The sequence below is a fragment of the Symphalangus syndactylus genome, chromosome 8 (genome assembly GCF_028878055.3).
Source record: "Symphalangus syndactylus isolate Jambi chromosome 8, NHGRI_mSymSyn1-v2.1_pri, whole genome shotgun sequence".
NCBI lineage: Eukaryota > Metazoa > Chordata > Mammalia > Primates > Hylobatidae > Symphalangus > Symphalangus syndactylus.
In genome coordinates, this window is record NC_072430.2 from 62,261,690 (window position 1) to 62,286,277 (window position 24,588).

At 38.5% G+C, this 24,588-nt stretch overlaps 2 protein-coding genes across 5 annotated transcripts in view; one reads left to right on the top strand and one right to left on the bottom strand.

Moving 5' to 3' along the window:
* Window positions 1–821: 821 nt before the first annotated feature.
* SOCS4 (suppressor of cytokine signaling 4) lies at window positions 822–23,294 on the bottom strand. 2 transcript variants are annotated; one of them, XM_063645570.1, is made up of 3 exons: window positions 22,923–23,294; window positions 13,818–13,954; window positions 822–7,343 (listed from the first exon to the last, which is right to left on the bottom strand). In XM_063645570.1, exon 3 carries the CDS (start codon window positions 7,249–7,251, stop codon window positions 5,929–5,931), a length of 1,323 nt encoding a protein of 440 aa, XP_063501640.1. In that variant the 5' UTR covers window positions 7,252–7,343; window positions 13,818–13,954; window positions 22,923–23,294; the 3' UTR covers window positions 822–5,928. The 2 variants fall into 2 exon arrangements, with proteins under 2 accessions (XP_063501640.1, XP_055145282.1); XM_055289307.2 differs by lacking the exon at window positions 13,818–13,954 and having other exon boundaries at window positions 22,923–23,274.
* Window positions 23,254–24,588, top strand: part of WDHD1 (WD repeat and HMG-box DNA binding protein 1) — an 89,765-nt gene continuing 88,430 nt past the window's right edge. Inside the window, exons 1-2 of one of the 3 annotated variants that reach the window (XM_055289308.2) lie at window positions 23,254–23,366; window positions 23,593–23,685. In XM_055289308.2, coding sequence (XP_055145283.1) covers window positions 23,609–23,685 — 77 coding nt within the window. In that variant the 5' untranslated portion in view covers window positions 23,254–23,366; window positions 23,593–23,608. Of the gene's footprint in view, window positions 23,367–23,591; window positions 23,686–24,588 lie in introns of those variants that run through there. The other 2 variants (XM_055289309.2, XM_063645566.1) reach the window with 2 other exon arrangements.

A 24,588-nucleotide genomic window follows, 5' to 3' on the forward strand; every position in this document is an offset into this window, starting at 1 on the left:
TCCACAGCACACACAATTCTCACACTGAAAAAGGGGCAACAGAGGAACTTCAAATACCTAAGCCGAGAGTCTTATTTTTGGGTAAGGGCACACAGGCCTATGGAAAATTACACGACTGGTGTGGACCTAGCCTGTCCTCACTGGTGACAGTGAATCAGCAGTGCCTTGAGCCATGCTGAAACCAGAAGCAACAAGAAATCAGTAATCTGGTCAGGTTTGATTTGAAATTTGGTATCTTGCTCATCATAGGCTTTTTTGCATCAATTCAGATATTACAATATTGCACCAAAACATTGTCTTCCTTAGTCTTATAGTCAAATATTTGTCCCCAAGTGCCTCACCTTACCCTAGTCCTGGCGCTGTGTACCAGTAATGGATGGCCTCCAACTTTTCGTTGCCTGCCATCAGCCAGTAGCTGAGCACATAGGGTCTAGATCTAGGCCATTCCTGTCCCTGTGGGCTTGTCTACAGGCAACCTTTGCTTGGGACCCAAGTCCTCATCTAGCAGTCTGAAGATGCACTGAAGTCCGAAGCCCCCCTACCCAATCCTTCCTTCTTGGTGTCAGACTTTCAGTGTGGTATGAAGAATTCCCCACCTTCTGCTCCCTTCTCCTTTATCTTTCTAGGTGTTTCACTCCAAATAAATCTCTTGCACCTCTAATCACATCTTGGCATCTGCTTCTGGAAGACCCAAACACAAAAAAACTAAAAGGAGTGTATTATAAATTAGAAAATATGTAAGAATATGGATTTCTCTTTTTCAGATTCTAAGTTGAATGTGTGAAGTAAAGACATATGTTTTTAAAATAAAACACAAAGCCTTTGGATTTTACATAGGAAGTTTTAATTAAGTAGAAATGAAAATTTATCCAGATCAATTTATTTGAACTTACATCCAAGAAGAAACATTCAACTTAAGGATTAGAAATAAAAGTGGCAATCGTCTACTTCTTTCGTGGTAAGGAATAGATCATACAAGCCTGACTGACGAGAGTAATAGCTTTGTGAAAACTGTATATTCGAGTACATGTGAACTCATACTTGGCTTATACAGAATTTATTCAATTCTAGCAAAGTCAGCATAATTTAAATAAACCTCCTTGAGTTTTACACCATGGCTCTCCAGTCTGAAAGCTTATATTTGATTATAACCATGGCAAAAGTGATTATCTTTATTTTCTGAAAACGTAATCAACTTTTAAAGTAAGTTAGGCAAACATCAGTTTTACACAGACCATATGAAGGGTAGGAGGAAACTGCAATTGTTCCTCTAATTGCAGAGCCTAAACCATAAATTCAAATTGTACTGTTATCTCTACTGTTAAAACAAGTCAAGAAAGTCTTTTACAGTCTAAGAGAAGTGAATGTAATTATGCAGCATCCACTACAAAGATATTTTGAAAACCTATCATCACATTAGTACTCAATGGCTGTACAGCAATTATTTTAAAGTATGCTCCCAGGGTCACCTCTTGCTGAAGAATTAACTTCCAGGAAGTCGAGTTACAAATATCACCTACATTTTATAGGAAATAAAGGCAAAGATTTAGGACTGAGTCATCTGTTCAAAATTAGAAAGTAAATAAAAAAATAGACTTTGGCTTTATTTGAAAATCCCTTTCTATTGGGTTATATCCATTAATCTACATTTCAACTTCCAAGCCAATCTATTTTAAAAAGTTACCTCCATTTTGTGTCCAATATCTTACTGTATTAGAATAGTACAGGTAGACTCTTGCACTGCTCATTTCTAGTAGGCCATTAATAAAGAAAAGAAAAACCTTTGTGCTTTCTGTTCTTTCCTTAAATTACAAATGTAAAACTGACTTTTTTTCCCCCAAAGTAGAAACAGTAGTTTGCTTGACTAAAAATCTTCTGTTCACTTGGGCATTACATTACCTAACATTACACAGGCTATTTTGCTTTTAAACATTGTTTTCCTCGTGTTGTCTCCAGGAATCTCTTATAATTTTGTCTACTTTCCTGTGAAATTTGCTTTACCAAAATGAATGCGTAAGCTGTTTATTGGATTCTGACAATAGCTAAAAGTGACAATAAATATTTTAATGAAAAGTAAGTATAAGAATTAGATCTTGGCCGGGCACAGTGGCTCACACCTGTAATCCCAGCACTTTGGGAGGCCGAGGCAGGTGGTCACCTGAGGTCAGGAGTTCGAGACCAGCCTGGCCAACATAGTGAAACCCCGTCTCTACTAAAAATACAAAAATTAGCTGGGCGTGGTGGCACACGCCTGTCATCTCAGCTACTTGGGAGCTGAGGTAGGAGAATTGCTGGAACCTGGAAGGCAGAGGTTGCAGTGAACCGAGATTGCGCCATTGCACTCTAGCCTGGGCTGACAACAGCGAGACTCTGTCTCAAAAAAAAAAAGAGATCTCAAGGTTTTTGTTTCATAGGAAGGAAGCTCTCTATTGCGTGGATCTATAAAATGATCCAAACTTCAGAGACAGGAAGCTGATAACTGGATTTATCTTCTTAATGGCTTTGGCTCATGAATAAATGATAATGGCTTATGAGTTTTTCTTCTAAAAAGAAATGGAATTTGTATACTGATAGGAGTCCTACTTGCCACATTTGTTCTACTTATTAAGGGATTTCTAATTACTGAGACATTCTTTATATTATTTATAATAAGAAGTCAAAACTTTAACTGAAAGCCATTCTTTGACCACAGTTGGCCATTAGCTGAAATTCAGGAAAGAGCACAGGTTTGATCACCAAATCAATAAATCTAGCCACAGGCTGACTAAAAGCTTCCTTTAATCTTCTTCCTATTAGGTCTTCCTTTAAATTAAACCATTCCCTTCATGAATTATTTAAGTGAATGGCATGGTTATAGAAAGATCACATATAACTCTATACAAAAATGCTAAAGGAACCTTAAAAAGTCCATTCAGCATACTTCAGGAATTATACTATGAATCAAGATGCTGTAGGCTTAGAAAAAAATGGGAGTGGGAGTATGTCCTGTAAAGCTTCAGAGAAAAATAGAAAAGTCAAGTTTATTTCCTGATTAGCCCAGGATGATTCCCAAAGCGCAGTTAAGTGTCTGGTCCAGACTAGCTATTAGCGATTAAGTAGTTTCTTTTCACTGTCAAGGCTTTTCCCTGAGGTAATGCCTAAATTCCTAATTTTAATATTTGATCTTATTTCTCTTAGCTCCATCCTCTCTCCTCAATAAGCTCCCCACATTTTCACCATGCTAAATGCTTTCTCAACTCTGGAATTTACACTTGTCAAATCTTCCCTTTGTTCAACAGTTACAAAATTTTAGACAAATTTATACATTCCCACATTGTTCCTCTCAAAATTTACTCATTTATATAGTGCAATCAATATATTATTTACATTTTATATAGGTTAGTTTCTGAATACTGTATGTTCTTCCAAATGTATCCTTACAAAGACACAGAGGAAGGGGGTAACCTTTCTGAATTCCAATTCCTTAATGTTTTTTTAAAAAATTATTACTCTTTTCTTTTCCCTTAAACAATTCCCTTCCCAAGTCTTTATATATCTACTTTCCAAACTTCTTTTCACTGTAGCAAATACCAAAGGAAAAAAAAAAATCATTTCAGAGTCAATGAATCTCCTCCCTCCTCTCATTTATTAGATCATCTACTTCAAGGCTACATATGTGGTAGTACTAAATTTTTAAGTGTTAACAGCTGTTAATACTTTGAAGTTGAAAAAATAAAAATGCCAGAGAAAACATATCACAAGCAATCAGTTTGAATTATATGAAAAGGTACTTAGATCTTGACATTCATATAAATACTAATTTTAACACTATAAAAGACAACATAATTATATATCATTTTTCTTTATAAAACTACCCCTTAACAGAATATTTGTAAGCTAGTCATCCCTTAGGTTTTTCTGTACTGATAAAAAGTTATTTTTAAAAGAAAAATATTTAAAATAATTGTTTCACAGAAACAGAAAATCTTATCAAATTCTGATAAAAAACTATAATCATGGGTACTCTTACCACACTATTTTCTTTCACCAAAGATGGATATTTAGGAAGTGGTATATTGGTTAATAAGATAAGCTTCTCAGTGATCTACAAAAGCGCCACAATAAAGATGAGGTAGTATGAGACTTTTCTAACCTTGTAAAAGGTAAACATCGTCTTTAGAAGAGATATTTATCCTGACATTGGTGTTATGATATCCTGAGCCTCATCACTGCTAAGAGGTGCCATTTTTGTAGCTACATCTCATTGAGACTAAGACAATCTTGAGATCACTGAGGAAAAAAAAATGCTAAAAGATAACGGTAATAGAGATTTTCCTTATTTAATTTTGTCATAATTACTAAAAAATTATTTTAAAGCTATTATGGAAAAATGCCATTTTCACGTTAACAGAACTGCAAGATAGGGAAATGCTACTCACATAAAAGCAACAATAATGAAGAAATATTTGTTCTAACTTGGAAGTTTATGAGTCAAATTTCTTTCAATCCAGGTAGAAGCAGTTTCCTAATATAGCTAAACTAGCATCAAGAAATCAGTTATGATATTAAAAATGTCAATGTGTACAAAGGGTTAGACAGTTCACCAGAAGAAAAATTGTCTATCTACATTTATTATTCATTGATTCTTTAAAAAAAAGAAGATAGGATACCACTCCATTTATTTTTACTAGTTACCTTGGGCTAAAGATGTTTCTAAAAACGTTGCCCTGTTTCTGGGACAGTAAATTTAAAATATCGCTCCTTTTGTCCAGTACTGTTCTGTATGGTGTAAGTCATGTAGCTGTCAAAAGGCTTTCTTTTTTTTGAAGCCACATGAAAGACTAAGTTAATTCTGAAGATAGGGATAATTATTTGGATCTTGTGGATCAAAAACAATATTAAGCTTCCTGAATACTGAGCTCCATGTTTATTTCTTGAATCTTTCTTCAAATTCAACTTAAAATAATGAAAAACTACTTAGGTACTCTTTGGTTACCAGTGGAAATTTGTGGCTGCTTATACATCGTGGAATTTCCCCAAAGTAACAGCTCAGAGTTTCTATAAAAGGGCTAAGTAGAAGCAACAGTTCATAAGCTAATACAGAAAAACCCCACAATTACTTTAGCACTTTAGTAACTACTAGCTATTAATAGTGTCATCATTATTTTCAAAGCTTCCAATGAGAAAGGAACAAGATTTATGTTTTGAAGATGGTTTAGCTCTTGCAGGTTGAGAGAAAGACCTATTCAGGAATGACAAATGATCCAGCCACATTGTAGAAGAGTAAGTGCACCTCCAGAATGATATGTTTCCATTTGATTCTCATTGACCAGATGAATCAAATTTAGTAATCCTGCTTTAGAGTTAATATTTAAAATAAAAATACATCAAGTTTGACTTGGTTTTGTTACCTTTAACATCCCCATTAGTAAGTTACAAAAGTCAGTAACATTAGATGAATGGTGAATTACAACATTCAGCTTTACTGAAGAATGTCAAACTCAATGAAAAGGGGGACGGAGAACTATATTTTATATATAATACTACTAATGGCATAAATTAACAAAATATTTTACATGTAGGAAAGGACATAAGATTACTTTTAAAGAAAAGTATGAAATACACATTATTCAAATGTGTTTGCAATGCCTACCAAATTTCAAATGTGCCTGGATCACGTATAAATTAAGGAAAGAAAAAATGTAAGTATACAACCTACACAGTAAAAACAAAAACCAAACACCTGGTTAAAAATATCTATTTAAGCTCTAGTGTATAACCTTAAACAATTTGTGTATCATTAAAAAAATGGATTTATAAGTAAAATTTAGGGCAGAGATTTATTTTGGACACCACTGCCTTCGTAAAAAATTCAAAGTGGCATAATAAGAAAAATAAAATATTAAAAGAAAAAATATATATTATCATTCCCATGTTCCTATCCTGTTACTAGCATTGCTGTTCTGGTGCATCAATCCTGAGTACTCTAACTTTTGATTTATAATGATATTCCTTCAGATATAATTTCATAGAAGAAGGAATTGGAAGGGCATCGATGCCATCGTAAGTTGTACAGTTACAAATAACTGTTCTGCATATATGCTGCAGGGAAAAAGGGAAAGTCCGAATTAAGGGAGTGGACAGAAGTGGTTCAAAGAACATACAGGCGCTTGGGTCCTTATAATGTTCTAGGAGCCCAGTAATGTCAGGAGAATGGAAGACACAGGGGTCATGTGCATCAAAGCTAAAGTTGTGATTCCACTGTTCAATTCTAGCATGAAGAGAACGACTATAGCGTCTAAAACTAACAGAGAATAAATAGTCTTCCTGTGCTGAGTCTCGAAGTAAAAAGGTACCCTCTGGTTTTCCTTCCAGTAGTGCTTCGGCTGCATATTTATCCATCACTCCCCAGTAACATGGGTTGTTATTGATCTGAAGGAGATCTGGTACAAGACAGTGGACATAATCAATCTGCGTGTGGTATTTAGGAGGTGTTTCCAACTGCAGGATTTCATCATCCAATTCCCATTTGGGTTTGTTTCTTTTTCTGGAACTTGTGCAAAGTGTTAGAATTTCATCATCGGAATCCATATCACTATCTTCTATACTGTTATTTGAAACCAGGTTCATCACAGAGCCAGTCATAGGACCTTCTCTACACAAAACACTGTCGGTGGTTATGACACAGGGCTGAACATTGGTATGTGAGAAACAGTTTATATTTTCTTCCATATTTCTTCGTTTTAGCTGACCATCCCTCAATTCAGTCTGAGACAAGTCTGTGCTTACCCATTCATCTGATTTGGAATTTATAGGAGCAGTGTGTCGTTTAATAAAATGCCATCTAAAGGCTAAATCTGATCGAGGTGGGAAAGGACACTTATCTAACATGAGTTCACTGATATGAATTTTCCTTTTAGATGGAAGCCCTGAAGAGTGCCGACTACTACAATTCTTTATTGGAAAACATTGCCCCACGGCATCTTGCAGTTTCTGTTTAAGAGATCGGCCTAAAAATCGATGCCCACAGGAATGATCTAAGTCCAACTCAATGGATGAACAGCTGTGCTTCCTTTCTTGGTGCCTTAAAGACACTTCAGTTTTCTCTATACCATTCACTGTTTCAGCATCTGAATAACTCTCACTCTTTTTTGACCAAGATAACTTCTTTCCACTCCACACATAACCGTCTTTTCTGTCGGCACTTCTGCTCCGACTAGTTTTGGGCCTTACATCTACGTTTTTACTAATATTTTCATTATTTTCTGCCATGTTAACAAATTATCCACAAATTCTAATGTTATAAATACTGCTTTTTCAATTTTTCCAGCAGGAAGTTTCTTCTGGGCACTTTCTGGATGTATCTAAAGAAAACAAAAAAAAGTCATTAACCATTTGTCATCTACCTTGTCTAGTTTACATATTAAGCTTCTATTAGACACAGAGGGAAAAGCACAGTTAGTACATGAAAAAGAGATGTTGGAAGGGAGTCCCAAGACACTTTGTTCCCACTTAAATAAAATGCTACATATTATATAATATACATGATAACTTAATAGTGCCATAGAGTGAAGAGTGAGTTCCTTTCTCAAAGCTAATTTTCAGTGTGGATTAGAAAACGCCAAGCCTCCTCTATCAACCATAATAAATGCTCAAATGTGAATAGTTTCTAGTCTTGAAGTATATCTTATGCTCATCTCTCCTTACCATAGTTTTCTTATTTCACAGCAGACCAGTGAATTATTTGTAGGAGACAGACACAAATCTATGAGCTGGTATTTGAGAACTACTACCCTACATAGTTCCTTCACCTTCTTCTCCCTATTTCCTTCCCTACTGATTAAAATATGAACAATTTTAAGTTGTAAAGCTGTAAGAATTTATTAAATAAACAATCACCATTGAACAGCAAAAATGCCCAGTAAGCATTCCCAACACAGTGTTTTAAACTCACTTCAATAATTGGTCAACTTTACCATTAGTCTAGGCAATTTTTAGAAAATACAAAATTGAATAAAAATTTGCCATTTTAAACACATACTGCTTTGTATTTTGATCATTTGAAAACGAGCAGATAAATTTCTACAAGGCCTTTCCTCTGAAGGCCTTTCCTCTTTCTACTGCCTTTCCTCTGAAGTTGGTAAAACATACTAGAATTTGCAATGTAGAATACCGAGTTTCATGAAGACTAATGATAGTGATTGTTTGTAAATGGAATTTACTTAAGTATTCTTATGTGGAATGAGATTTAGGGTTGCCAGGCGCGGTGGCTCACGCCTGTAATACTAGCACTTTGGGAGGCCGAGGCGGGCAGATTACCTGAGGTCAGGAGTTCATGACCAGCCTGGCCAACACAGTGAAACCCCGTCTCTACTAAAAATACAAAAAATTAGCCAGGTGCAGTGGTGCACGCCTGTAATCCCAGCTACTCGGGAGGCTGAGGCAGGAGAATCACTTGAACCCAGGAGGAGGAGGTTGTGGTGAACCAAGATCGTGCCACAGCACTCCAGCCTGGGGGACAGAGCGAGACTTCATCTCAAAAAAAAAAAAAAAAAAAAAAAAGTAGATTTAGGGTTGGCTGGGCACGGTGGCTCACACCTGTAATCCCAGCTCTTTGGGAGACTGAGGCAGGTGGATCCTGAGGTCAGGAGTTCGAGACCAGCCCGGCCAACATGGTGACACCCTGTCTCTATTAAAAATACAAAAATTAGCCAGGCACAGTGATGGGTGGGTGCCTGTAATCCCAGCTACTCAGGAGGCTGAGGAGAACTGCTTGAACCCGGGAGGCAGAGGTTGCAGTGGGCTGAGATCGCACCTCTGCACTCCAGCCTGGGTGACAGAGCAAAACTCTGTCTTAGAGAAAACAACAACAAAAAAAGATTTAGGCCAGGAACTTGGGGAAGGGGTCCTATAATCTCAAATATTTTACAAATGAAAAATAAATTTTGCAACAAAAAAATGAGTCATACTCAACAGTCTGATATGATTGTCTGATTATGTCACAGCAAAATTTAAAAATCCCAACAGTCAAGTAAATGTCTACAGACCCTTGAATCCATTTTCAAAGTAGTGGGATTTGAAACAAGAATCTATATTAGAAAATATGACTGGCAAGTGTTTAAAAGTATGAACTAATAGTAAAGACTTGCCATATAAGGAACTCCATTTCTAAGGCCAGGTGCAGTGGCTCATGCCTGTAATCTCTGCACTTTGGGAGGCCAAGGTGGGTGGATCACCTGCGCTGAGTTTGGGACCAGCCTGGGGAACATGGCAAAACCCTGTCTCAAACAAAAATACAAAAAATTAGCTGGGTGTGGTGGCGCACGCCTGTGGTCTCAGCTACACAGGAGCCTGAAGTGGGAAGATCGCATGAGCCTGGGAAGCAGAGGTTGCAGTGAGCCGTGATCGTGTCACTGCACTCCAGTCTGAGTGACAGAGTGAGACCCCAGTTCCAAAAAAAAAAAAAAAAAACCATCTGGTGATTATGGTTATTATGGTCAGCTCTCCATATCCATGGGTTCTCCATCCTCAGATTCAACAAATTGTAGATCGAAAATATTCGAGGAAAAAATCCCCAATAAATTAAAAGCAATACAGTATAATAACTTTTTTTTTTTTTCTCGCTCTGTCACCCAGGCTGGAGTGCAGTGGCGTGATCTCGACTCACTGCAAGCTCTGTCTCCTGGGTACATGCCATTCTCCTGCCTCAGCTTCCCGAGTAGCTGGGACTACAGGCGCCCGCCCCCACACCTGGCTAATTTTTTGTATTTTTAGAAGAGATGGGGTTTCACCGTGTTAGCCAGGATAGTCTCGATCTCCTGACCTTGTGATCTGCCCGCCTCGACCTTCCAAAGTGCTGGGATTACAGGCGTGAGCCACCGCGCCCAGCCTATAATAACTCTCTATATAGCATTTACATTGTAGTATTATATAAGTCATCTAGAAATGATGAAAAGTGTTTGGGAGGGCATGTGTAGGTTATATGCTAATATTACTCCATTTTATTTTAAGGGATTTGAGCATCAATGGACTTTGGTATCTGCAGAGGTCCTAGAACCAATCTCCCTTGGATACGCAGAGACAACTGTATTTTGATTTAGTGTGCTCAATGATATATAACCATTTAAGATCTTTAGGGAAAAGTATTTCTTATCTAATTTTGAAAGAAACTTCATCACTTAGCACAGCCAAAATTGTATTCAACTGCCTGCTTTGGCTGTTCATTGACTAAATTCCATTGAACAAAAATTAGAAGCAACAAGATGGACTGAAGAATATGAAGAGTCATTTATTAATAAGGTTTGAAGTGCTTGGTACTTTTATTTACTAAATGAACTTCACTTCTGAGTGTGACCTCTAGTCTCGTCTCCTTGCTACTAAATTGTGGCATTTCTTCCTTCACTTCCATATGAGAGCAAAGCTCTCTACCTGTGTTCTTTTTTTCTTTTTCTTTTTTGAGACGGAGTCTTGCTCTGTTGCCTGGGCTGGAGTGCAGTGGCACGATCTTGCTTACTGCAAGCTCGACCTCCTGGGTTCACGTCATTCTCCTGCCTCAGCCTCCAGAATGGCTGGGACTACAGGTGCCCACCACCACGCCCGGCTAATTTTTTTTTTTTGTATTTTTAGTAGGGACGAGGTTTCACCGTGTTAGCCAGGATGGTCTCGATCTCCTGACCTCGTGGTCCGCCCACCTCAGCCTCCTAAAGTGGTGGGATTACAGGCATAAGCCACTGCGCCTGGCGTCTACCTGTGTTCTTGATGACATTCTCACCTTTACCAAGGCCCTACTTCAATTTCTCTTTCAAACTTCTTGCTACCTTCAAAAACAACTAAGTCTGCTTATAAAATGTTTCAGTGATTATTATAATGCTTTCTTAGTCATAACTGTTCCCACTTCTACTAAATTTATTTTATTTTTTTAAGACAGGGTCTCTATCGCCCAGGCTGGAGTGCAGTGGTGGGATCATGGCTTGTTGCAGCCTCGACCTCCCAGGCTCAAGTGACTCTCCTGCCTCAGCCTCTGGAGTAGCAGAGAATACAGGCACGTGCCACCATGCCAGACTAATTTTTAAATTTTTTTTGTAGAGACAGAGTCTCCCTAGGTTGCCCAGCCTGGTCTTGAACTCCTGGGCTCAAGTGAAAGTGCTGGGATTACAGGCATGAGCCACTGAGCCCGGCCCTAAATTTCTCAATGAGTAGTGTAACTTAATTTCCCCTCAAGATGAAATCAGCTTTTTGGTTTTTTCTCATTATAAAACAAAAATTACTCCAGTCAGAAAATGGCTGAGTAAAAATCTTTTTGCCCCATCCTTCTCTCAGAAGTCAGTCCAAACAAGAAAATATGAGAAATAAAATCATAAACCTCTTCTTCAATGAAATGAACAGATATCTATAACCTGAGTCATAAAATAGAAGTACAGAAAATGAATGAACTGACTCAGCAGCAGAGATGCAGGTGACAGACATCAGGCACAGAGGTAACAGATAAGACGCAAGCCAACAGAACAGGTAAAATTCAGGACCCACAGGCACTGGGTGCTACAGAAAGTGTTGGTGGAGAACAGGGTGGAACATGGGGAGATAAGTTGAAATTCTGCCTAACAGCGGGTAGATTTCTCAGTTTCTTATCCACATTTAGAGGAGATGGGACATTTATTATTTGAAGAAACTGAACTAGGTGGGCTCAGGACTTTAAATACCAGACACAGCAGAGGGTAGAGGGGAAGATTGGGCCTAAAAACCAGAAACAAAGTAAAAGTTCCTTGTTCTCTTCTGCCATCCAGCTCCCAGAACTCCAGCAGATAGATTTATACCTCCGTAACAGAAGAGTGGCAGATACTTTCCTGGAGAAAGAGAATGGCCAAAGAGAAAAGACCTATCAAAGCTGATAGCTGGGAATCCTCCAATAAAAAGCTAGAAGACCACCCAAGCATACAGTGAAGCACACACATCCACAGGCCGTGGCTACTCACACACAGCTTCCAGGCAGCATAGCTGTACACTCTAAAGTATGAAAGAACATTCCTGGGTTATCAGACTTGATATGGTTTGCCTGTGTCCCACCCAAATTTCACTTTGAATTGCAATAATCCCTACGGGTCAAGGGCACAGCCAGGTGGAGATAATTGAATCATGAGGGCAGTTTCCCCCATACTGTTCTCATGGTAATAAGTCTCTCGAGATCTGATGGTTTTATAAATGGGAGTTCCCCTGCACAAAGTCTCTTGCTTGCCACCATGTAAGATGTGACTTTGCTCCTCATTCACCTTCTGCCATGATTATGAGGCCTCCCCAGCCATGTGGAACTGTGAGTCAATTATATCTCTTTCCTTTATAAATTACCCAGTCCTGGGTATGTCTTTAATAGCGTGAGAACAGACTAATGTAAGACTTTTGAGGAAAGCTTCTAACATATATGAAATAACAAAATATACAGAATTTGGAGAAAGCAATAACTATGGAAAGAGTAGAAACTAAAATTGACTTATTTCAATTCAAGAAAAGATATTACAACTATGAATAAGTAAGATGGTATAAAAAGGAGGTGGGGGCCAGGCACAGTGGCTCATGCCTGTAATCCCAGCACTTTGGGAGGCTGAGGTGGGAGGATCACCTGAGATCAGGAGTTCGAGAACAGCTTGGCCAACACGGTGAAACCCTGTATCTACTAAAAATACAAAAATTAGCTGGGTGTGGTGGCAGGCACCTGTAATCCCAGCTACTTGGGAGGCTGAGGCAGGAGAATCGCTTGAATCTGGGAGGCAGAGGTTGCAGTGAGCCGAGATTGCACCCCTGCACTCCAGCCTGGTGACAAGAGCGAAACTCCTTCTAAAAAAACAAATTAAAAAATAAAAAAAAAAGAGGTGGGGACAACTAGAATAAGAATTGTTTTGGAAATTAAAAACATGATTGTTAGGCCAGGCACAGTGGCTCATGCCTGTAATCCCAGGACTTTGGGAGGAAGGTGGCTCATGAGGTCAGGAGTTCAAGACCAGCCTGGCCAAGATGGTGAAACCCCGTCTCTACTAAAACTACAAAAATTAGCTGGGCACAGTGGTAGGCACCTGTAGTCCCAGCTACTCGGGAGGCTGAGGCAGGAGAATCGCTTGAACCTGGGTGGTGGAGGCTGTGGTGAGCCAAGATCATGCCACTGCACTGTAGCCTGGGAGACAGAGTAAGACTCCGTCTCAAAAAAAAAAAGATTGCTAAAATAATTTTTTTTTTTAATTGAGACAGAGTCTCACTCTGTCACCCAGGCTGGAATACAGTGGCATGATCTCAGCTCACCGCAACCTCTGTCTCCCAGGGCTCAAGTGATCCTTCCGCCTCAGCCTCCCAAGTAACTGGGACTACAGGTGCATGCCACCATGCCTGGCTAATTTTTGTATTTTTTTGTAGAGATGGGGTTCTGCCATATTATCTAGGCTGGTCTCAAACTCCTGGGCTCAAGTGATCTGCCCACCTTGGCTCCCAAAGTGCTTGGATTTCAGGCGTGAGCCACTGCACCTGGCCTGAAATAAAATATTCAATAGAAAAGTTCGTGGGTATGCTTAGGAACTAATATAGCAAATAGGAAAAAATGGTTAACTAGATAGAAAAGACAAGAAAATTAGAGATTAATATAGGCATTTCACAGAAAACAACAACAAAATGGACGGGAGAAATTATTAAAGAAACTATATTAGAAAATTTCCCAGGAATGGCCGGGTGTGGTAGCTCAAGCCTGTAATCCCAGCACTTTGGGAGGCCAAGGCAGGTGGATCACCTGAGGTCAGGAGTTCTAGACCAGCCTGGCCAACATGATAAAACCCCGTCTCTACTAAAAATACAAAAATTACCTGGGTGTGGGGACAGGCGCCTGTAATCCCAGCTACTCGGGGGGCTGAGGCAGGAGAATCACTTGAACCCCGGAGGCAGAGGTTGCAGTGAGCCAAGATCACACCATTGCATTCCACCCTCGGGGACAAGAACGAGACTGTCTCAAAAAAAAAAAAGGGTTAGAAAATGTCCCAGGACTAAAGGACAGGAACCTCCATATTGAAAGAGCCCATTCAACATCAAAGTACATTATTCTAATTTTAGGAGCCTAGAGATAAAGAGGAGATACTAAGTCTTTCTGAGAAGGAAAATTCATGCTCACAATGGAAAACCCAAACTAGGCATAAAGTTACAAGGAAAAAGTAAATATATCCATTATCCCACCACCCAGCAGTAACCACTTTAACATTCTCACTATCTCTATATATGTATATGGATGGCAAGGATGCATTCCCACAGCATAGTGGCGGCAGGCATTAGAAACATGGTTTGAGTCCATAAGAAGGAATGTGACTTTAATATTTTGCTAATGTGCTCGTGTCCGCATTTTTTTTTTCTTTAAATCATAGCCATATGGTAAATTTTCTATTTTGTTATGGTTCTCTTTTTGATGGGCATGCAGTGGGTGTTTCTTGGAAATGGCCAATTTTTATTAAAATATTTCTGGAAGGAAAAAAAAAGAAACATGGTTTGAGTCCAGTTTCTGTTTTGTGCTAGCCATATAACCTTGAAACATCAGTGCATTCACAAGTAAAATGGAGGTACTAATGCTATCTATTTCACTGGGCTGTTGGGGATAAAATAATGCATGTATTCAGCTCAGGTCCTAAATGTATTAAGTACTCAATATATGTTAACATATATGTTCATTTTTTTCTTTTTGTTTTAAAAAGAAACAAAGATCACATATGTTGTTTTGTTAAAGAACCTAAGCCAGTCTTACTGGCTTTACAGTTTTCTTCATAATGAAGAAATCACAGAATACCTCTGTCTCTAGTGCAGTGTTACTACAAGGTAAAGAGATTTTCATGAGCAAATATAATTTTCAGGAGGAAAACTAATGTTTCAAAGTGAAAAAGGATCCATATGTCAGATACAGGTGAAACTCAATAGACCATGAAGTTACAGAACAATTTGATGTCTTCCCCCAAAGAACAAGTTTACATGCTAACAAAACAGGTTTTCTTTTGCAAGGCTCCCAACTTGTATGTTACAGGTACCAGTCAATCAAGTGTGTTTGGATTTTAGGTTAACTGTTTTTACGTGTGCTAATGCTGTAGCTGTCCATAAAATAAAGTGAAAAATATCACTGCTGTAGTTGAGTTTTCCACATGTTCACCTATACTTAAAGAGCTAATGCAGGCCGGGCACGGTGGCTCACGTCTGTAATCCAGTACTTTGGGAGGCCGAGGTGGGTGGATCATCTGAGGTCAGGTGTTCGAGACCAGCCTGGCCAACATGGCAAAATCCCGTCTCTACTAAAAACACAAAAATTAGCTGGGTGTGGTGGCGTGCACCTGTAGTCCCAGCTACTTGGGAGGCTGAGGCAGGAGAATGGCTTGAACCTGGGAGGCGGCAATTGCAGTGAGCCAAGATTGTGCCATTGCACTCCAGCCTGGGCGACAGAGCGAGACTCCATCTCAAGGGGAAAAAAAAAAAAAAAAAGAGTTAATGCAATGAAAACTTTTTTTTTTTTTTTTTTGAGATGAAGTCTCACTCTGTCGCCCAGGCTGGAGTGCAGTGGCGCAACCTCTGCTGCTCAGGTGCAAGCAATTCTCCTGCCTCAGCCTCCCGAGTAGCTGGGATTACAGGCAACTGCCACCGTGCCTGGCTAATTTTTGTAATTTTTTTTAGTAGAGATGGGGTTTCGCCATCTTGGCCAGGCTGGTCTTGAACTCCTGACCTTGTGATCCACCTGCCTCAGCCTCCCAAAGTGCTGAGATTACAGGCCTGAGTCACCGCGACCGGCCTGAAAACTTTCTGATTAGTTACTGTTTTGTATCTATCTCAGAATTAGAGCTTTATATAAATTTTGCTTAGCTATTCTTTTGCTAGAGAACTGTTAAGTTCATGCTCAAGAAGTCCTACTTTTATAAAATGTTATTTTTTGCCCCATCAATATATGATCCAGAATGTCATCAGATATTTTAGTCTTCAAAGTTAGAAGAAAATTTTTCTATTTATATTTGTTGAAAACATACAAAAACTAATATTAGTATAAATATGGTTGATAATGTTACCATCATGCACTGTCAGATGGTCATTTGTCTGTGCTGTTCCTAAGAGAAGAATGGGAGTTCCAAAAAGCTGAAAAGTTATGGCAGCCAGCCCTCTCCATTTCTTTATTAACTTTCAGTGTACTGTTTATATCTTTTTGTTTGTTTTTGAGACAGGGTCTCACTATCACCCAGGCTGGAGTGCAGTGGTGCGATCTCGGCTCACCGCAACCTCTGCCTCCCAGGTTCAAGTGATTCTCCTGCCTCAGCCTCCCCAGTAGCTGGGATTACTGACATGTGCCACCATGCCTGGCTAATTTTTGTATTTTTAGTAGAGACAGGGTTTCACCATGTTGGCCAGGCTGGTGTCGAACTCCTCGACCTCAAATGATCCACCCGCCTCGGCCTTCCAAAGTGCTGGAATTACAGGCACGAGCCACCGTGCCCGGCTTTATTGTTTATATCTTACTAGAATATTTCGTGGATTGTATTATTTTAAATAAGAGAATCTTTAAAATACTTTGTAATGAGACATGACCATAGAAGTTTTATAACATGCAAAGTCTGCTAATTATCTTAAGGCAAAGTACTTACATAAGTTGTTGAACTTGTAAGAGGAGTTGTGCATTTTTCTTTTACAAAATAACAAGTGTTCTAAATTTCATAACCATTACTGAAATAACAAGTGGCTCTCAGAAGCTACTTAGCAGATAGATATATTTTTTAAAAACACATACATTTAATCATTCACTTTTCGGCATAGGTAACATCTTAATTACTGAGAAAGTAACTGCTTAAAAAATAACTGTGTGCTATGGAGGGATCTTATTAGAAAAAAGATATTTAGAATTTCTTTCACCATTATTTGATTCTGTTACAAAAAAATGAGAAGATATCAAACTTTCATGTCTTTATACTTAAACACATATAAAGAGAATTTCCTAATCTCTTCCAGAAGCTTCTTTGAACCAAAATTCTAAAATATAAAAAAAAATCATATTGCTTTCAATAAAAATAACTATTAATTTTAGTGAGAGAAAAATTATTTTTATTGTTATGAAGACTAAAGATGAGTTTTTTGAAATTGTGCTTTCGTATCTTGTCCATACATGTAAAATCTGAATGTAAAAAAAAGTGTAGGGTTCTGAATCCGAACAAGTTGTTCCAGATAGCCTATCATTAATTCTTAAAATTTTATAAAAACTTTGTATAGGGCCGGGCGCGGTGGCTCACGCCTGTAATCCCAGCACTTTGGGAGGCCAAGGTGGGTGGATCACGAGGTCAAGAGATTGAGACCATCCTGGCTAACACGGTGAAACCCCGTCTCTACTAAAAATACAAAAAATTAGCCGGGCGTGGTGGCGGGCGCCTGCAGTCCCAGCTACTCAGGAGGCTGAGGCAAGAGAATGGCACGAATCCAGAAGGCGGAGCTTGCAGTGAGCCGAGATCGTGCCACTGCACTCTAGCCTGGGCGAGACTCCGTCTCAAAAAAAAAAAAAAAAACGAAAACAAACTTTGTATAAATGAGGTAGAAGAAGAAATGATAAGGTGGCTTTACCAACAATTTTATGTGACACAGAAATCAAAGATGATAGTTTGAAAGACGGTGACAAATCAAAGATCTTTGACTGTAGCTGCAAAGAAGCTTTTTAAAAAGGTGAAAGAATCACTCGGGAGAAGGCTGCTTTGGCTCTTGATTCAATAATTAATTTTTTATGAAGGCAGCTATGTTACATTGCCCTAGGGAGTACAGAATGACATCTTTTTTTTTTTAAGTCATATTTCTTGATGAGCAAAAAGCAAATGTTTAAAAAGCAAGTTTACATAAAAGCCTTCTCAAGAAAACAAGTACCCAGATTCTGCCACTATTTGGTCCCAGGTTCTACCACAAATTACAATGACAACAATAACAGAATGAGTGCCCATTATGTCAATTTTCATTACAAAATATTTAAATAACATTTAGTAATACTGACTAAGGCTGAGAAAGTGATTTTAATTCAAAATTTCTACAGAAAACAATTCAAATCCAATAATTAAAAGGATAAGCTTCATTTATCTGGAAATTAATTAGTATCCTCTATGATGTAGGATAACAGCATTATTGTATACGTTAATTATTCATTAAACTACTTATGTCTACAATGCTGACATACATCTAAGACCGCAATTAATGTAAATACTAAATAGAAATAAACTTGATCCTATAAAGAATAATTCAGTATACTACATTAATAATTCACAAATATATTATTATTCTGGTAGTAATTAAGCCTGGAGACTTTCCCTACCAAATTCATGATTCCAAAGTTTACCTGCCACCATGTGCCCAAAAACTCCTTGAAAGCATTCTGATCATAGTCTGTGATATTTGAGTTGGATTCTGTAGAAACACTTAGGCTCCACAAACAGAAGTCATTGGAGAGCAGACAACAGATGAACTCCTTGGAATGTTAAGAAAAAAATCTGAAAACGGGTTTGTTTGTATGGGAAAATATCTGACCTAAAAAACAAATGTTTTTCTCATTACAGAAGCAATACAGGTTCATTTTCCAGTAAACATTTTAAAGTATCTCCTTTTTTCATGCTACTGAGCCAGGGCTCATGGGACTTAATGGCAATTTTCTAAAAAAGAATCATTGATTTGGTAGCACTACACCCTCCTTTCCCTTTCTCCCCACTTTTTCCACGCTTTCCTAATTATAGTTTGCTTATGTCACTTTTCCCCACTCTGTACTCTCGTGGACACTAGTTCTGAAAGATGTTAACACATATTCTCGAGAAAAAAAGGTTCTCTTGTCAAGTAAGTTTGTGAAATGCTTCTTCTCTCAAAGATTACAGTGCATAGTTAGCAAACGTTCCCAGGAGATCCTTCAGTAAAGAAATCTGCATAAGCCATAGCTTCCTGTCTTTACTTTGCCACAAATCCTTTTGTGGAAGAAAGTTTGAGGAAACATTAATGGGCTAATCTGTTAACATCAGTGTACATTCCCTAAGCTCATTAGCTAAAGATAAGGAGAGAGGTCTAGGAACCCATCACCGAAGAGGCTAATCTAGAGTGAAGAAAGCAGAAACTACGAACTGGCAGTACCTGAACGTCTAAAAGCAGAAGGAAGATTAACAGAATTTAAGAAACAGAATATTTAAGATATAATACTGAACCATTTTATGGAATAAATTAGATTGAACAGATTTATTTTTTCTTCCAATCTGTAATTTGTTATGATAAAAACAATATATGCTCATTGTATAATACATGGACCATTCAGAAAAGTTTAAAAAGGAGGGGAAAAAAAGCTATAATTCCATTATCTAAAAGCAAGCAATTTTGACATTTTGGCTTATTTCCTTGAATTCTTTTTTCTTGTGAGACCAATTAAGCATAAAGAGAAAATTTTAAAGTTTTAAAGATCTGTAAAAAATTAACAACCTACACTGTTTTTCACTATACCATATTTGAAAATAAACATGGTGAAGATGAAATAGCATGAGCTGCTGAACTGTCAAATGTGGGCTACAATTCAGACTTTGCCACTCACTAGGTATGTTACCTGGTTTAAAAAAATCTAATTTAGCTTAAGTTCTCCCACTGTAAAATCTGGATAATGCCAGCTACCTCATGTTTTTACTGCCAGGAGTAAAAGGTATGAAAACAACATACACTGAACTTAATGAAAACAAATATTAACTGCTTCCTAGTATTACTCAGAACTTTTCATATTAGAAGTACATTTCTAAAAATGACAGGTGGGAACTTTTTTTAAAGAACACTTTTTTTTTAAGAAAAAGGAGAGGGGAAACAAAGGCTACATGTAAGGCTAGAAAATCTGCACAAAAACGTGCCTCAGAAATCTGAAATCAAGGAGGCTCTTCTATTTCTGAAATATCACAAAGCACTTTATATTATTCCTGATGTTAAATATATTATTTTAAAAAAGTTTTAAATTCTTTAAAACAAAAAAACTGTCGTTTTTTAGAAGCTAACTTAGTAAATAGATTTAAATAGAAACAGGCAAAGATTTTATAAGATTGTACTATATTTTCTTCACTGCTTTATAACAAATACAGATGCTTACATTTAAGGTTGGGTAACAAGTTTTACATACAAATTAGTAAAAGGTGACTCTAGACTTTACGTTTTACTAAATTCTAAGTTTTGTGGTAACAGCTATGATTTGGAGAATCAGTGCAGTAGACTACCTTGGACTAGGTGAAAGACCTGGGTTCTATTTCTAGCTCTGACATTTCGCAAGTGTATGACTAGATAAAGACTAGATAAATCACAACTTTTCTTAGATAAAGACTAGATAAATCACAACTTTTCTTAGATAAAGACTAGATAAATCACAACTTTTCTTAGATAAAGACTAGATAAATCACAACTTTTCTTAGTTTTTCTATCTATATAACACTGATTATCTCATCTTGCTGTAGTAAGGATCTAGTGTTAATGTAATACAAGAATCAAATACTGGCTGTCTTTAGCCAGAGGAACTGGGTGGCTGGGAGTATGAGTAGGAGGAGGACTTTTACTGTATTGCCTTTTATACCATATTAAGTATACATACAGACAAGTACTATTTACCCCAAAATTAAATAGGCTAGTAAGTTTCAGCACGCATTTGGAAATATAAAAATCTTCACATTTCTAAAGTGCCTTCTATGTTTCTTTTTTCAATCCTTTGGTCTCCTTGGCTATTGTTAACACTCTTCTAGCCTTACCTTTCACAAGATTAATCATTTTTACACCAAGTACATATTTTACTAGAAAATAATTTTTTAAACTCCTTCCATAAGCCAATACTGATATATCCTTTTAGATAAACCCTGTAAGATCACATGATTTTATATAGGTAATACCATCATCGGTAGAATGCCAAGGTACCCATGTTTTCTCACCCAATTGCCCTTGGGAGCAAAAATATTTGTGAGTCTAAGGGTGGTATGAGTTTTTACAACACAGCAAAGCTAACTAACCATCACTGCAATTGAATCTGTGACTTTGGCATCATTTTCAGTCAGTTCATTTAGCCACCCACACCTATGAGATAAGCACTGTTAATGATAAATAACTACATTTGTTAAATTTTTGATACTCATATCAGTGACACAGCTACACGGATTTCTTTTTAAAAAACTATGTTATTTTAACTAACTAGACAATTTTGCTAATATTTAAGTTACACATCTTTCATTACTGCACTATCATCTTGACCATATTGTTTGAATGTCTATTTCCCTCAGCAAGACCATAAACTCACTGAAGGTATTACAATTTGTAGCCATTTGACTGAAACAAATGGAATTGTGAAAACATGATACTAGCAAAAACAAGAGTACATTTTTTAATATTTGAAAAATTTACTGGATAATTATTTAAACAAAAAACACTAAATACCCACCCAAAGTACCCCTTTAATAACATGAGATATTAGTAACAATTACTTTTATACATCCATGAGTATCTCCTATATACTCTAACAATGCGACGGAGGTAGGTGTCATCTCCATTTTAGAGATGAGGAATTCAATTTTCAGTAAAGGAACATATTCAAGGTCACACAATGTGTCAGTTAGAATTAAAACCCAGGACTGTTGAACTCGGAGGCTCAAGCTTTTACCATACATGCGAAATCTGCAAAGAAAATTGTTCTTTAACCTATGAATCAAATGGCTTGATTGATAAGAGAAAAAGACAGATGTGTGGACACCAATCATAGTCTCATGGGTATTACAGATATTATAGTGAAGGCATTTTGTGGCTATAACTTGTTCCAATTTGCAGATTCTTCTTATGCTGAGCTCTGAATAGTACTAACCAGAAATCTCACCACGCTTTATTCAACATAGAGACGAATATTATGAGAGTTCATCTTGAACTCTATGTACTCTAGCCAATGATATTAAGTTACTTGAACGAAAAAATTTATAAGCCAGTCTATCCAAAGAACAAATGATCTCCCAAAAAAATTAGGTCACTCAGAAAGCATCATCTCTGGTACCACTGCTCTTTCGGGAGATAAACAGTGGGTTATTTTTCCACAAATCCCAAGTTGTTTTTAAGCCAATCATTCTTCCTCTTCATTCATATACAAACCTCAGCGTCTAGCAAGGCTATCTGGAGCTCTAGTACTAAAAACAACGCCTCACACAATGCCACACACGGTAAGAACACGACGGTTTGCCTATGTGCTTGCAACTTTTCACAATGGAACTAGATTGAAAAAAAACAATAGGGAAACCTCTTCAACAGAAAAACGTCTCAGGTAATAAAATAAATGTGATTGATACTGGAAGGTAGCACAAAAACGCAGAAAAATTCTCAAAGATAAGTACAAATGAAAGGGTATCATTCTGAAGGTTTTCATCAGAGGCTGGTGTACCAATATGGAGAATGTGAAGATACAAGAAAAGCATAAACTTAAACTTAGTGGCCAAGAATTGAGCAGATATTGCATGGATCAAATGTGAGTACTCAAGACTACTAAGTTATAACTCTTCTTTAGGTTCTAAATATTCACTTCAGTAAACTTTAGGTGGGATCTGAATAGAGAACACAAGTTACTTTCTTCATAACGGATATATAGAGTCGCAACGAATAAGCATTAATGTATACTCCATACCTTCAGGTACCAAGAGAACCAACCGGAACAGAAATTAAGTCATTCCTCCTTTATCTCTACAGAAGCGACAAGGTGAGGGCACGAAGGATGCCAAGATTAGAGGCTCTAAAAGATCTCGCCTTCTTTTCTAGAGAAGATGCTCAAAGATCTGTCTGCTAACTGGGCCCCAAGAAGAGACCGGATCCTTTTAGGGATCCGGATATTGTTTCATGGGAGGAGAGCCTGGAGGGCAGGAACGAGACCCCGGCCTGCGAGGCCAGGCAGCGGCCACCCTTCCCCCACTCACCTCCCAGAGCGCAGCTTAACTGGGGTTGTCCGAGTAACTGCTGCCATCACCATCGCCATCAGTCTGGGCGCTTGCTTAAGTGGAGAGGGGAGGCCCAACCACTCCTGCACCTCGTGTAGGTCTTACAAAGCAGATGCTTTTCTGCCACCCCCAATCCCGCTTCGGCGTTCCGGTCCCATCCCAGCCCTCACGGTCATCGCCTCCGCCGGTTCCCTGGGCGCCGCCACCACTTCCGTGTTCAGCTCCCTCCCTTCCTCCCTCACTTGCCCGGGCAACCGGCTAATTTCCACGCGGAGGGCGCCGCCGCTGACGCCACCACCCGGCGACCTCTGTCGGGACCTGCGCTGGGCGTGGGCGGGTCGGCGCAGGCGCAGTGTGGTGAGCGAGCCGAAGCGCGGGAAGCTGCTGTTGTGGAGCCTCAGTCGCGGAGGCTCGGTCACCCGGGTGAGTCCCCACTCTGGCTGCCTGCGCCCACCAAGGAGATGCGTGTTCGTTTTCCGACTTATTGTCTGACAGACCTTCTGCCTTATCCTGCTGGTGTCACTCGGGTGGGGGAAACCGGGCTGCGGAGAACGGGCCCTAGAGGAGACTAAGCTCTTTTCCTATCCCTAGCCTCGCTGCTTTTCTGTCTTTTGAAATAATAAGACTGGCTTTTATAAAACATTTTCAGGTAGGTAAAGGAAAAGATGCCTGCCACACGGAAGCCAATGAGATATGGGCATACAGAGGGACACACGGAGGTCTGTTTTGATGATTCTGGGAGGTAAGATTCTTTGAGAAACAGAACGTTTCAGGTGCAAATGTTAAAACATTTATCCTTAAACATTATATATGCAGTCAGCTGAAAATGACTCATGCGGATAGAGAGGAATAATGTTGAAATCTAAAATGGCACACATATTTCTTTAGATTTATTGTTTGATTCGGGCCGTCATGGTAGTTTTAGTATATCGACAAAGTTATAATCGTACTTCCAGAGAAGTTGGAAAGATGCGAGCTTCTCCCCATGTATTTTCCCCTTCCCTGCGTCTTACATTATTAATTTTGTCAGATCACTAGATACTGCCTACTTGTCAAATTCGGTGGTCCGTTCTGTTTGGAATGGTATCCTTCCATGGCTTTAGTGATGCTATTTCCTTTTTTGCTTATTTTTTTTTTTAACTTTTTGACGGCTTAAAAAATTTTTTTCCTCTGTTTGATTCCTAAACTATAATATTTTCCTAGGGTTATTCTGGTCCCTTTTATCTTTCCAAGTCCCATTCTTATGCACTACTTCTTGATTGCACGGCTTCCCCTGTCGCTCCTATGTTGATTGATTCATTGAAAAAGTATCTGTGTGTCTCTTTTGCTGGAGACTAGAGATAGAATAGAGCGAACCAGACACAGTCTTTTCCTCCGTTGAGCTTAAGGTCTTTTTTGGATTGACAGGCATTGAACACAAATTAATCACAAAAATAAATGTGTATTTAGAAATAGTAATATGTGCAGTCATAAACATGTATGAGGAGAAGCTCATCTAGTTAAAGGAGTCAGGGAAGGCTTCTTTGAAGAAGTGTTTCTTGAGACGCCATCTGAAGACGGAGCAGGCATTAGGCAGTATAAAGAGATGAGTGGTGGTGGCGGTGGGGTGGTGATGTTGGCATAGTAAGCAGAGGCAATACTGTGT

Bases quoted from the DNA above. Each gene is read 5' to 3' on its own strand.
- SOCS4 (XM_063645570.1), bottom strand. From the start codon at position 7,251: ATGGCAGAAAATAATGAAAATATTAGTAAAAACGTAGATGTAAGGCCC.